Genomic DNA, 14,165 nt, shown 5'->3' on the forward strand with positions numbered 1-14,165 from the left:
TGTGTGTGTGTGTGTGTGTGTGTGTGTGTGTGCGTATTGTAAAGACTTGATTCCCACAGTCCAAGTCAGGGTTTTAAAATGCGTTGCTGTCTCCATCCAGCATCAAAGCTGCATTGAAATTTCCTTCAATGAAATTTTGGCTCAAAGAAAAACAGTGTTGTTACTGTCAATCTCCAGTTAAAATAAAAGTGTAATTAAACCAAACGAAAGTAATGCACTAATGCTGGTCAAGACATTACCTGTAGCTGAGTGACATTTCCTCCAATTTCTGTTGGTGTCTGCAGTTTCCACTGGGGCTTAGTGTCTACTGCTACCCGACTGCACCACCATCCTCAACATTGCTATGCGTCCATTGGTGGTGCCAGCTGCTAGGATTTCTGAGTGTTGCAGAATTTTTAAAAAAGCAACGAGTTTTTTATTTTTAACCTATGCATTTGGAAACATTCAGGAATATGGTGATGGGAAAGAAAAAGGTGGTTTCCATGAAGTCTCCCTCTCGCATCCACCTTCCATACTGCCAAAGCTCCAGACTGTCAATAACAATAATAACAGTAATAGTTAACAGTTAATTTGCCTAGCACTTTCAAAACAGTTACAAAGTGTGTTAAAGAACACAATAAAATCTTAGTTAAAAACTCAAAAGAAAAGTTCAAAGAGTTAAAACACGAAACGGTTTGTTTTCTTTTTGCATTGAGCCAGGCTGCACAGACAGCTAAGAGTGTCTGATGTGCAGAATGCAGGCAGTGACTTGGTTCATAAAAAGTGACCAAATCTGAAACAAGGCTTGTACCCATGTATCGTATACCCAAAAGGTTGTGAGGAGGAGAATGATGATTTATTTCTTTGAATTTGTTATAAGTCTGGCAGCTGAGATTTAAATGAGCTGGAGGTGAAAGATGGACTTCTGGCTGAGATCCCAGTAGAAGGAATTACAATTATTCAAACACAATGAGATAAAAGGATTTAATGGGTGTGATAAATGTGGTTGCACTCACCTGTTCACGGCACCTGATGTTAATGAGCAGAAAGGTAGGGTGAGCATGAGGCGAAACCTTCTGTTGACTGCAGCTTGAGCGCAGCTTGAATCATTTTGATGCATCTTTTGGTTTATGTATACTTCTGCACTAAGTTATGCAATAGGCCAATGTTGAAATTTGGCATAGTAAATGGTGCAGTTATTTGTGCAGTCTGTGCATTTGTTTAATGGTTTGAGGCCGTGTGCCGATTTGTACAGTGGACAGTTGTATGTGGAATAAAAGTAGCAAATAGTACAGAGGTGTATCTCATGGGGCGATCGTGGCTCAAGAGTTGGGAGTTCGCCTTGTAATCGGAAGGTTGCCGGTTCGAGCCCCGGCTTGGACAGTCTCGGTCGTTGTGTCCTTGGGCAAGACACTTCACCCGTTGCCGCCTGGTGGTGGTCAGAGGGCCCGGTGGTGCCAGTGTCCGGCAGCCTCGCCTCTGTCAGTGCGCCCCAGGGTGGCTGTGGCTACATTGTAGCTTGCCATCACCAGTGTGTGAATGTGTGTGTGAATGGGTGGATGACAGGTTGTGTAAAGCGCTTTGGGGTCCTTAGGGACTAGAAAAGCGCTATACAAATACAGGCCATTTACCATTTACTGTTGCACGTCATCTGTGTCCTCATGTTTAGCCTGCCGCGGCCGTTGGTTGGAGGAGCCGCAATAGTTTGGAAAGGAAGGAAGCAGTAAGGTCAGTTTCCATTCTGGGTTTTCAGCATTAATAAAGAAACCTGCAACAAGGTGAGTAATGTTTGAGGTCCAAAAGAAATCAACACAGAGAAATTTTTACAGTGCTTTTCTACTCTACCTGAACATTCAAAGCGCTCTATACAGGTTGCCTCATTCACACCTGTTCATAGAAGCCCTTTTTCTGTGCTTTCTACCTAACATTCACACACATTCATACTCTGATGAATGCATCAGAGAGTGACTTGGGGTTAATGTCTTGCCCAAGGACAGTTAGCATGCAGTCTGGAGCAGCCAGGGATCGATCCAAAAACCATCTGATTAGTAGATGACCTGCTCCACCTCCTGAGCCACAGCCACCCCTTTCAGAGGTAAAGAATGATTTAGAAAGTAAGTACAGTAATTTTTTGAGGTGATTTGATTTAAAAAAAATCATTTTTGCTTCTAATTACATAATTAAGGTGTAATTACATCTTCCAACAAATTGATACATAAACGTATCATTTATCTACTAAAAATACATAGGAGCTGGCGTCATGTTGTGGAAGCTGCCATCTTGCCCCACCATCATACACTGGCTGAGATGGGCATCGCTGCGCCGCCTTTTCATGTTTTATGTAAGTGGATTTATACATTACTTTGAATTTAAAGATGTCAAATAGCTCTTTCACACTACATATGACTATTTCACATTTGTACATGTATATTTTGGTGATCTCTTTCTCAGTATGTTTTTCTTCTTATGGAAATAAGCTAATTTTAAACCAGTTAATGTTAGGCTCCAGTGTCCTAAGAAATCACACCTTTCCCCTGATAAACAAATTGATTGGATTCTCACATTGTGTGGGAATTGATTATCAATTACAACTTCAATGAGCCACTTCAAAGAAAGTTTCACCCGCGTGGGCAGCAACAGAAAGTCCAGATGTGGAAACAGAAGGTTTCCACATTAAAATATCGATATTTGAATCATTTTGGGGTAAATTGTAGTTTTTCATTAACAGGAACACAGTGGAAAGAAACTATCATTCAGATTGTCTACATTGGAAAGAACTACTCCCTCTTCCGCCTTTTATAGTCATGTGTGAAATACGGCTGTATAAATGTGTGGCAGCCTGTGGCGTGCGCACTCACAACAATGGCTGAGCGTAACTGGAGTCATGTTTTACATCCACAAACAGCCCAGACGTGGTTTGCGATACATGTGGCAAGAAAGTGAGGTGTTGTGGCAACACCACTAACCTTGTCAAACACCTCAAAGTAAATCATATCACAGAATATGACGAGCTTATGTTGAGGCAAACTGAAGAGGAGGAGAAGGACGGGTGCTGCTAGGGTGAGACAGACGTCTCTCAGGGAGTCCTTTAGTGCTGCAGGCAGGCAAGGTGTTCACATAGTGCACAACTTCAGGTTTTTGATTTCTATATGATGAATTCTGCATTATTAAGTGATAAGAACAAGTAATCTGATGTCCTATAATGATTATGACGCTATAATTTGAGATACAATAAAAGAGTAAAGTTTTTGTACAAAGTATCGGAGCAGTATCGTCGATACCACCCTGAATTTTACTTGGTATGGGATCGGAAAGGAAATCAGTGGTATCACACATCACTAGTGATCAAATGTCAGGCCAAGCTGGAACTGATTCCTGTCTTCTGTAACTTCTACAACACTGTCCAATAGAGACACATGAATGAACTGCAGCGTCATTAAAAACACTGATGATCTTTATTTAAAAATGTAATACATTTACATCTGAATAAACTTTTAGGCATTACGCTGACGGACGGACGGATGGACCATGAATGCTTTCTCATCCTTCTTGTCATGCACCATGGAAATGTCTGAGGGGCTTTTCCACTTGGAATGGGGATACTGTGTCCACACTTCAGAGGTGGAGTTTCCAGCATCTCACCTGGGCCTCATCTGCAAACAATCAGCAGGAGGGCTTCTTAAACCAGCGCTGCCTGCTACTCCTCGCCAGTTTGTTCTGCCATCTCCAGTGGTAACTAGGCTTCCCCTCTGCTCCAGTTCTGGCGTGCTCCTTCCCTGTGTTTAACCTTGTTTTCCCTGTGTTTAGGTCTCCTCTGCCAACGTACTCATCCTACCCTCAAACTCCCTTACCCGTCCAGCAACTTCTTCTCCCTCTGTTGCAGAATTCCCGTTGGATTGTTCCCATCAGGAGCCAGGTGTTCAGTCTCTCGATAGCTTTTCCTCTGGTTCCTGCTGTCTGCTGACACTCCTAGCTCGAGCCACGTTCTCCATTCCCTCTCTTTAAACAAAGTCTTATAAATAGTTTAACCATGTGCATTGAATCTGCATTTGGGTCTAAGCTTTCTATGCAGGGAAGAAATCATCACAGTGACATCTATTTAATTTTCAATTCAATTTTATTTAAAGAGCGCCAAATGACAGCAACAGTCACCTGAAGGCGCTTTATATTGTAAGATATACTTACAAAGAAAACCCCAACAATCATATGACCCCCTATGAGCAAGCACTTTGGCGACAGTGGGAAGGAAAAACTCCCTTTTAACAGGAAGAAACCTCCAGCAGAACCAGGCTCAGGGAGGGGCGGCCATCTGCTGCGACCGGTTGGGGAGGGGCAAGGAAAATAGTATAAAGACATGGAACAGAGACAGAGGTTAATAACAAGTACCATTCAGTGCAGAGGTCTATTAAACATAGTGGGTGAAGAAGAAACACCCAGTGCATCATGGGAATCCCCCGGCAGCCTAATGCTGGGCATACACTGTGCGATTTTTGGCCCATTTTGAGCCGATTTTTCAGTCGTGCGATCGTTTTGGGGATCGTCCCGAGTTTGGCCTTGATCAAACTTCTCACCCCTGCGAGTCAATCCTACAGTTTGATCAGGAGCCGAATAACGCGACTGAAAAATCGCAGCACAGTGTATGCCCAGCTTATTGCAGCATAGAGGATTCAGGATCACCTGAGTAGGCCATCAGATTACTGAAAGGATACTGAAAAAACCCGTCGAAGTAGTCTTAGTCTTCATTGCTGCTGGTCGACTCAATTGAACACCTCTGAAGTTTGCACACGGGCAAGTATTCCTCTTCTTGCTCAAAATCCTCTCGGGAACGCTTCCTCGAGCCTCCAGTTTCGTGTTCAAGCTCTTCGTGCGCATCTTCAAATACTTCAGAGTCATCATCGCTCCATCTCATTCTTTTGTTTGCTCCTAAATCTTCTTCATCCCTCTCTCTAGACCTCTTCCTGGAAACACATGGCTGAGGGTCCTCTTCTGGGATGTACTGGCGAACATCCATGCGGCCTTCAAATGCCTCCTCATTTTCAATGCCACCAACATTGAAAATGATCACAACCACAGCATCCCCGTGCTGTTCATCGTTGTCACCATTGGCATTATTGTCCCTCACATGAATATTTTGAACATCGTCGTCGTCGTCATCGTCATCGTCATCGTTGCCGTCGCCGTCGCCGCCGTCATTGTCGTCATCGTTGTCGTCATCGTCGTTGTCGTCGTCGTCGTCGTCATCGTCGTTGTCGTCGTCGTCATCGTCGTCATCGTCGTCGTCGTCATCGTCGTCATCGTCATCGTCGTCGTCATCGTCCCCGTAAAGGTAATTGTCATATTGTGCCAGTACTGAAGCTATTAGCTCATCTAGATAGCAACAATATTCATGGAGAGCGCGATACAGACTGTTCAGGAAGCCATTAGCAGGTTCCTGATCTCCATTTGCCAACATTCGTGGGTTAACCTGTTGGCCTGCAAGATCATTAAATCTTTTAATTAACATCCATAACTATCTGCTGAAAATCTGTTTTTCATCAATTTCAAGACTGAGTACATGTGCTTACCGTTTTGGTTATTTTGTGGTCCGTCTCCACTTGCACTCATTTTGACTACAAGGAACACAAAACAACAATGATCACTAAACCTCAACCCAGAATGTTCAGAGAATTTGCTTTTTTTGTGATGACTTTAGGCTGCGTCCAAACGTACACGGCTATGTTTGAAAACGGACGTTTTTCCTTTTTCGTTTAAAAAATAATAATCCAGTCCACATGTGCAGTTTTGAAAAAATATCTCCTTCCACATCTAAACACTAAAAACAAAGTGAAACGCTGTCAAGAACACGCCAAATCTTAACCGTGTAGAAATGTTGGCCAATCAGAAGTCTAGAAGCCTGGGTGGGAAAACCTCATAAAACCTTACGTACTTCTGAGAAGTTTTTGTCTTTTTCTGGAAAAGCAGCTAATTTTGTGTTACTTTCACGTGCCTTCATCGTTTCAAATGTTAATAACTAAAGACAGACTCACAACTTTGGAATGGACTAAATGCATACAGCATACATAAATGTCATTTTTTTAAATTACATTTCTTCCAAACCGACGTCAGGATTTGGGTTGGGAGAGCGTCTGTGTTGAATGTAGAATCCACGTCTGATGTAAGCGTGTAAAAACTGCAGATACTAAGATTAACAGACACAGTATGTTGTCTACATCTGCCATTGTAGAAATTGATCTCATGTAAACAATAACGTGGCCACAGCGTGACTTCAACAGCGGCGCACACTTTTGACATTGCCTGAGTAAATGTCCGTTTTCCTCGTCCACACCTGAACACAAAAACGTGCTTTTTAAAAATCTCACCTTTCAGTGACTCAATCTGCTGTTTAGGTGTGGACGAAAGGCCCAAATGCAGAGACAAAGCTGCGCTTTCAAAAATAGCCGTGTACATGTGCACGTAGGCTCAGTTTCTCAGAAATTCTAATAGTTTGTTTGAGAACAAAACTTACGTCTTCTCTATTTTCCTAAATGAACAAAATAATCTGAGAAATAATCGTGTTAAAAAGAGCTTCTGTCACTCTAAGATATGATTAAGAACATTTTCTAATTTATGTATCATTTGTCAAATATTACATCAGCTGACAAATAGTTAAGTCTTCATTTGTTTTCCTGAATAATAGATCCACATCATCCTCTCTATGATGGAAAATATAGTCTAGTCTTGCACAATGTAAAGTACATAAATACTGTCCTGGCAAGCAGGGAAATCAGGCTTTATATATTTAAGTAAATGATCTTGAGTTTATAAACTGAAATTTGAGCTTACTTTAGTTCTTGGTAGATTACACAGCAGTTAATCCTCAGGGAAACGTCCAAATGTCACTAAATAGTGGTCTGCTTTCATTCGGTTGCAGTGTCTCTTCAGTTTTGTGTTCATATGCTGATGTTTTCATTCAAACATGCTTAAATGCTGTGATGTCACTTTAGCAGCAAAGACTGCGGAATGTGCAGAGATTCTTTTGACATCAAGTTGTTTGCTCAGATTTTGATATCTTTTAAATGGAGACAAAACAAAACGCTATGGCAACAAAACAACAAGCTGTTTCCAGTGCTTAATATTTAACATGTCTTTGTTATAAATTTTATTTGTACAAATCTGTGATGTTGATGTGCACAACGTGGGATTTAGACCTCGGAGGGTTAATCAACAAATCACGAAAAATTAGGTTTAAATTTCTGTTCATGACGGTGCAGATTTCTGACATTTTGTGTACTTGAAGCATTTAACAATTTGATTGTTTTCTAATAAAAACTGTGTGAAACTCAAGTTAGAACTGTGTTTGTAAATGAACCGCCCCATGTTGTGTAGCTTTCTGGATTTTATACTTATTGGGCTACATATTAATTTACTATACAGGCTATACAGTAGATAAAATCTAAACTCACATGTTTTATGTAACTAAAGTGTTTAATCATGTGGGCTACAGACAGTAATCAAGTTATGGACTATATTGATATGGAAAAACATGCATACTTAGTGCATTTGAATCATTTTAACCATATGTAACCACCTGCATGTCATGGTCCTGGGACTTCTACCTGGTTTTTTGTGTGTCTTGTATTGTTGTTGTTTGATGTCAGCTTTAGGGTCCCTCGGTTGTTCTGTTAAGATGTTGCTTATTTGATTTCCCCTCGTGACTTTACCCCCTGTGTGCCCCCTCTGTGTATCTGCCAGCCCCCATGCCTCGTTTCTCCTCCTTGTGTTTTATTCCATGTTTTCCCAGCCCGCTATGTCTGTGTTCTCTTCCAATCTGGTCTGCGTCTCTGTGTGCTTCCTGTTTTACTTTGATAGTCTCCCGTCAGTGTTGTGTTACTCCTGCCGTGTCTCGTTATGATTATCAGTGTCGCCTGTGTTCCCCGTGTGCTCCCACTTCCCTCGTTAACCCTCTGTGTATTTGTGTCCACGTCTCCTACATTACCTACATAATAGAGCTATAATAAATGTTTGTTTGGGGTTTTTTTAAGTACAGAAATCAGCTGCTAAAATAATTGTTTTGACTTTTTGGGAATGCTTTACGGTCTGTTCTGTAGGAACGCTGAATTAATATATTGACTGTCTGGCCCCTTCTGGCTATTTAATAGTTGCTGAAGGAGATTTTGTTCATCCCCAGCTAATCTCATCCATATTTATATAAAATCTAGCATACTCCACACCACACAAAGTCAGAAGCCAGTTAAAATCTGTATGTGGTACCTGAGGCGGTGCTGCACTGACCAGTTGTTTCTGGCTATTTGCTGGTTCAGCCTGCCTATCACTGCAACTCTTGGCTCTTATTGGTCAGGCTGGTGTGTGTGTGTGTGTGTGTGTGTGTGTGTGTGTGTGTGTGTGTGTGTGTGTGTGTGTGTGTGTGTGTGTGTGCGTATTGTAAAGACTTGATTCCCACAGTCCAAGTCAGGGTTTTAAAATGCGTTGCTGTCTCCATCCAGCATCAAAGCTGCATTGAAATTTCCTTCAATGAAATTTTGGCTCAAAGAAAAACAGTGTTGTTACTGTCAATCTCCAGTTAAAATAAAAGTGTAATTAAACCAAACGAAAGTAATGTACTAATGCTGGTCAAGACATTACCTGTAGCTGAGTGACATTTCCTCCAATTTCTGTTGGTGTCTGCAGTTTCCACTGGGGCTTAGTGTCTACTGCTACCCGACTGCACCACCATCCTCCACATTGCTATGCGTCCATTGGTGGTGCCAGCTGCTAGGATTTCTGAGTGTTGCAGAATTTTTAAAAAAGCAACGAGTTTTGTTTTTTTTAACCTATGCATTTGGAAACATTCAGGAATATGGTGATGGGAAAGAAAAAGGTGGTTTCCATGAAGTCTCCCTCTCGCATCCACCTTCCATACTGCCAAAGCTCCAGACTGTCAATAACAATAATAACAGTAATAGTTAACAGTTAATTTGCCTAGCACTTTCAAAACAGTTACAAAGTGTGTTAAAGAACACAATAAAATCTTAGTTAAAAACTCAAAAGAAAAGTTCAAAGAGTTAAAACACGAAACGGTTTGTTTTCTTTTTGCATTGAGCCAGGCTGCACGGACAGCTAAGAGTGTCTGATGTGCAGAATGCAGGCAGTGACTTGGTTCATAAAAAGTGACCAAATCTGTAACAAGGCTTGTACCCATGTATCGTATACCCAAAAGGTTGTGAGGAGGAGAATGATGATTTATTTCTTTGAATTTGTTATAAGTCTGGCAGCTGAGATTTAAATGAGCTGGAGGTGAAAGATGGACTTCTGGCTGAGATCCCAGTAGAAGGAATTACAATTATTCAAACACAATGAGATAAAAGGATTTAATGGGTGTGATAAATGTGGTTGCACTCACCTGTTCACGGCACCTGATGTTAATGAGCAGAAAGGTAGGGTGAGCATGAGGCGAAACCTTCTGTTGACTGCAGCTTGAGCGCAGCTTGAATCATTTTGATGCATCTTTTGGTTTATGTATACTTCTGCACTAAGTTATGCAATAGGCCAATGTTGAAATTTGGCATAGTAAATGGTGCAGTTATTTGTGCAGTCTGTGCATTTGTTTAATGGTTTGAGGCCGTGTGCCGATTTGTACAGTGGACAGTTGTATGTGGAATAAAAGTAGCAAATAGTACAGAGGTGTATCTCATGGGGCGATCGTGGCTCAAGAGTTGGGAGTTCGCCTTGTAATCGGAAGGTTGCCGGTTCGAGCCCCGGCTTGGACAGTCTCGGTCGTTGTGTCCTTGGGCAAGACACTTCACCCGTTGCTGCCTGGTGGTGGTCAGAGGGCCCGGTGGTGCCAGTGTCCGGCAGCCTCGCCTCTGTCAGTGCGCCCCAGGGTGGCTGTGGCTACATTGTAGCTTGCCATCACCAGTGTGTGAATGTGTGTGTGAATGGGTGGATGACAGGTTGTGTAAAGCGCTTTGGGGTCCTTAGGGACTAGAAAAGCGCTATACAAATACAGGCCATTTACCATTTACTGTTGCACGTCATCTGTGTCCTCATGTTTAGCCTGCCGCGGCCGTTGGTTGGAGGAGCCGCAATAGTTTGGAAAGGAAGGAAGCAGTAAGGTCAGTTTCCATTCTGGGTTTTCAGCATTAATAAAGAAACCTGCAACAAGGTGAGTAATGTTTGAGGTCCAAAAGAAATCAACACAGAGAAATTTTTACAGTGCTTTTCTACTCTACCTGAACATTCAAAGCGCTCTATACAGGTTGCCTCATTCACACCTGTTCATAGAAGCCCTTTTTCTGTGCTTTCTACCTAACATTCACACACATTCATACGCTGATGAATGCATCAGAGAGTGACTTGGGGTTAATGTCTTGCCCAAGGACAGTTAGCATGCAGTCTGGAGCAGCCAGGGATCGATCCAAAAACCATCTGATTAGTAGATGACCTGCTCCACCTCCTGAGCCACAGCCACCCCTTTCAGAGGTAAAGAATGATTTAGAAAGTAAGTACAGTAATTTTTTGAGGTGATTTGATTTAAAAAAAAACCATTTTTGCTTCTAATTACATAATTAAGGTGTAATTACATCTTCCAACAAATTGATACATAAACGTATCATTTATCTACTAAAAATACATAGGAGCTGGCGTCATGTTGTGGAAGCTGCCATCTTGCCCCACCATCATACACTGGCTGAGATGGGCATCGCTGCGCCGCCTTTTCATGTTTTATGTAAGTGGATTTATACATTACTTTGAATTTAAAGATGTCAAATAGCTCTTTCACACTACATATGACTATTTCACATTTGTACATGTATATTTTGGTGATCTCTTTCTCAGTATGTTTTTCTTCTTATGGAAATAAGCTAATTTTAAACCAGTTAATGTTAGGCTCCAGTGTCCTAAGAAATCACACCTTTCCCCTGATAAACAAATTGATTGGATTCTCTCATTGTGTGGGAATTGATTATCAATTACAACTTCAATGAGCCACTTCAAAGAAAGTTTCACCCGCGTGGGCAGCAACAGAAAGTCCAGATGTGGAAACAGAAGGTTTCCACATTAAAATATCGATATTTGAATCATTTTGGGGTAAATTGTAGTTTTTCATTAACAGGAACACAGTGGAAAGAAACTATCATTCAGATTGTCTACATTGGAAAGAACTACTCCCTCTTCCGCCTTTTATAGTCATGTGTGAAATACGGCTGTATAAATGTGTGGCAGCCTGTGGCGTGCGCACTCACAACAATGGCTGAGCGTAACTGGAGTCATGTTTTACATCCACAAACAGCCCAGACGTGGTTTGCGATACATGTGGCAAGAAAGTGAGGTGTTGTGGCAACACCACTAACCTTGTCAAACACCTCAAAGTAAATCATATCACAGAATATGACGAGCTTATGTTGAGGCAAACTGAAGAGGAGGAGAAGGACGGGTGCTGCTAGGGTGAGACAGACGTCTCTCAGGGAGTCCTTTAGTGCTGCAGGCAGGCAAGGTGTTCACATAGTGCACAACTTCAGGTTTTTGATTTCTATATGATGAATTCTGCATTATTAAGTGATAAGAACAAGTAATCTGATGTCCTGTAATGATTATGACGCTATAATTTGAGATACAATAAAAGAGTAAAGTTTTTGTACAAAGTATCGGAGCAGTATCGTCGATACCACCCTGAATTTTACGTGGTATGGGATCGGAAAGGAAATCAGTGGTATCACACATCACTAGTGATCAAATGTCAGGCCAAGCTGGAACTGATTCCTGTCTTCTGTAACTTCTACAACACTGTCCAATAGAGACACATGAATGAACTGCAGCGTCATTAAAAACACTGATGATCTTTATTTAAAAATGTAATACATTTACATCTGAATAAACTTTTAGGCATTACGCTGACGGAGGGATGGATGGACCATGAATGCTTTCTCATCCTTCTTGTCATGCACCATGGAAGTGTCTGAGGGGCTTTTCCACTTGGAATGGGGATACTGTGTCCACACTTCAGAGGTGGAGTTTCCAGCATCTCACCTGGGCCTCATCTGCAAACAATCAGCAGGAGGGCTTCTTAAACCAGCGCTGCCTGCTACTCCTCGCCAGTTTGTTCTGCCATCTCCAGTGGTAACTAGGCTTCCCCTCTGCTCCAGTTCTGGCGTGCTCCTTCCCTGTGTTTAACCTTGTTTTCCCTGTGTTTAGGTCTCCTCTGCCAACATACTCATCCTACCCTCAAACTCCCTTACCCGTCCAGCAACTTCTTCTCCCTCTGTTGCAGAATTCCCGTTGGATTGTTCCCATCAGGAGCCAGGTGTTCAGTCTCTCGATAGCTTTTCCTCTGGTTCCTGCTGTCTGCTGACACTCCTAGCTCGAGCCACGTTCTCCATTCCCTCTCTAAAGTCTCATAAATAGTTTAACCATGTGCATTGAATCTGCATTTGGGTCTAAGCTTTCTATGCAGGGAAGAAATCATCACAGTGACATCTATTTAATTTTCAATTCAATTTTATTTAAAGAGCGCCAAATGACAGCAACAGTCACCTGAAGGCGCTTTATATTGTAAGATATACTTACAAAGAAAACCCCAACAATCATATGACCCCCTATGAGCAAGCACTTTGGCGACAGTGGGAAGGAAAAACTCCCTTTTAACAGGAAGAAACCTCCAGCAGAACCAGGCTCAGGGAGGGGCGGCCATCTGCTGCGACCGGTTGGGGAGGGGCAAGGAAAATAGTATAAAGACATGGAACAGAGACAGAGGTTAATAACAAGTACCATTCAGTGCAGAGAGGTCTATTAAACATAGTGGGTGAAGAAGAAACACCCAGTGCATCATGGGAATCCCCCGGCAGCCTAATGCTGGGCATACACTGTGCGATTTTTGGCCCATTTTGAGCCGATTTTTCAGTCGTGCGATCGTTTTGGGGATCGTCCCGAGTTTGGCCTTGATCAAACTTCTCACCCCTGCGAGTCAATCCTACAGTTTGATCAGGAGCCGAATAACGCGACTGAAAAATCGCAGCACAGTGTATGCCCAGCTTATTGCAGCATAGAGGATTCAGGATCACCTGAGTAGGCCATCAGATTACTGAAAGGATACTGAAAAAACCCGTCGAAGTAGTCTTAGTCTTCATTGCTGCTGGTCGACTCAATTGAACACCTCTGAAGTTTGCACACAGGCAAGTATTCCTCTTCTTGCTCAAAATCCTCTCGGGAACGCTTCCTCGAGCCTCCAGTTTCGTGTTCAAGCTCTTCGTGCGCATCTTCAAATACTTCAGAGTCATCATCGCTCCATCTCATTCTTTTGTTTGCTCCTAAATCTTCTTCATCCCTCTCTCTAGACCTCTTCCTGGAAACACCTGGCTGAGGGTCCTCTTCTGGGATGTACTGGCAACCACCCCCACGGTTTTCAAATGCCTCCTCATTTTCAATTCCACCAACATTGAAAATGATCACAACCACAGCATTGTGATCCCCGTGCTGTTCATCGTTGTCACCATTGGCATTATTGTCCCTCACATGAATATTTTGAACATCGTCGTCGTCGTCGTCATCGTCGTCGTCGTCATCATCGTCGTCGTCGTCGTCATCGTCGTCATCATCTTCATCCCCGTAAAGGTAATTGTCATATTGTGCCAGTACTGAAGCTATTAGCTCATGTAGATAGCAACAATAATCACGGAGAGCGAGATACAGATCGTTCAGGAAGCCATTAGCAGGTTCCTGATCTCCATTTGCCAACATTTGTGGGTTAACCTGTTGGCCTGCAAGATCATTAAATCTTTTAATTAACATCCATAACTACACTGAACAAAAATATAAACGCAACACTTTTGTTTTTGCTCCCATTCCCCATGGGATGGACGTAGAGACCTAAAATTCATTCCAGATACACAATATAACCATCCCTCCCAAACAGTGGTCACAAATCAGTCCAAATGTGTGGTAGTGGGCACATCTGCTATATTGAGATAATCCATCCCACCTCACAGGTGTGGCCACATCAGGATGCTGATCTGACATCATGAGTAGTGCACAGGTGTACCTCAGACTGCCCACAACAAAAGGCCACCCTGGAATGTGCAGTTTTTTGCACTATTGGGGGTCTGGGGACCCAGAACCGGTCAGTATCTGGTGTGACCACCATTTGCCTCATGCAGTGCAACACATCGTCGCATGGAGTCTATCAGATTGTCAATTGTGGCCTGTGGAATGTT

General features: G+C 42.5%; 1 protein-coding gene across 2 annotated transcripts; it reads right to left on the reverse strand.

The window, feature by feature from the left end:
• Nucleotides 1-4,077: 4,077 nt before the first annotated feature.
• Nucleotides 4,078-6,906, reverse strand: LOC112433637 (uncharacterized). Of its 2 annotated transcripts, XM_076887407.1 has the most exons (3): nt 6,802-6,906; nt 5,544-5,588; nt 4,078-5,451 (listed from the first exon to the last, which is right to left on the reverse strand). In XM_076887407.1, the coding sequence occupies exons 2-3, from the start codon at nt 5,581-5,583 to the stop codon at nt 4,712-4,714; spliced, it is 780 nt and encodes a 259-aa protein (XP_076743522.1). In that variant the 5' UTR covers nt 5,584-5,588; nt 6,802-6,906; the 3' UTR covers nt 4,078-4,711. The 2 variants fall into 2 exon arrangements, with proteins under 2 accessions (XP_076743522.1, XP_076743523.1); XM_076887408.1 differs by lacking the exon at nt 6,802-6,906 and having other exon boundaries at nt 5,544-5,705.
• Between the last annotated feature and the right edge of the window lie 7,259 nt (nt 6,907-14,165).

The sequence above is a fragment of the Maylandia zebra genome, linkage group LG8 (assembly GCF_041146795.1).
Source record: "Maylandia zebra isolate NMK-2024a linkage group LG8, Mzebra_GT3a, whole genome shotgun sequence".
Lineage (NCBI taxonomy): Eukaryota > Metazoa > Chordata > Actinopteri > Cichliformes > Cichlidae > Maylandia > Maylandia zebra.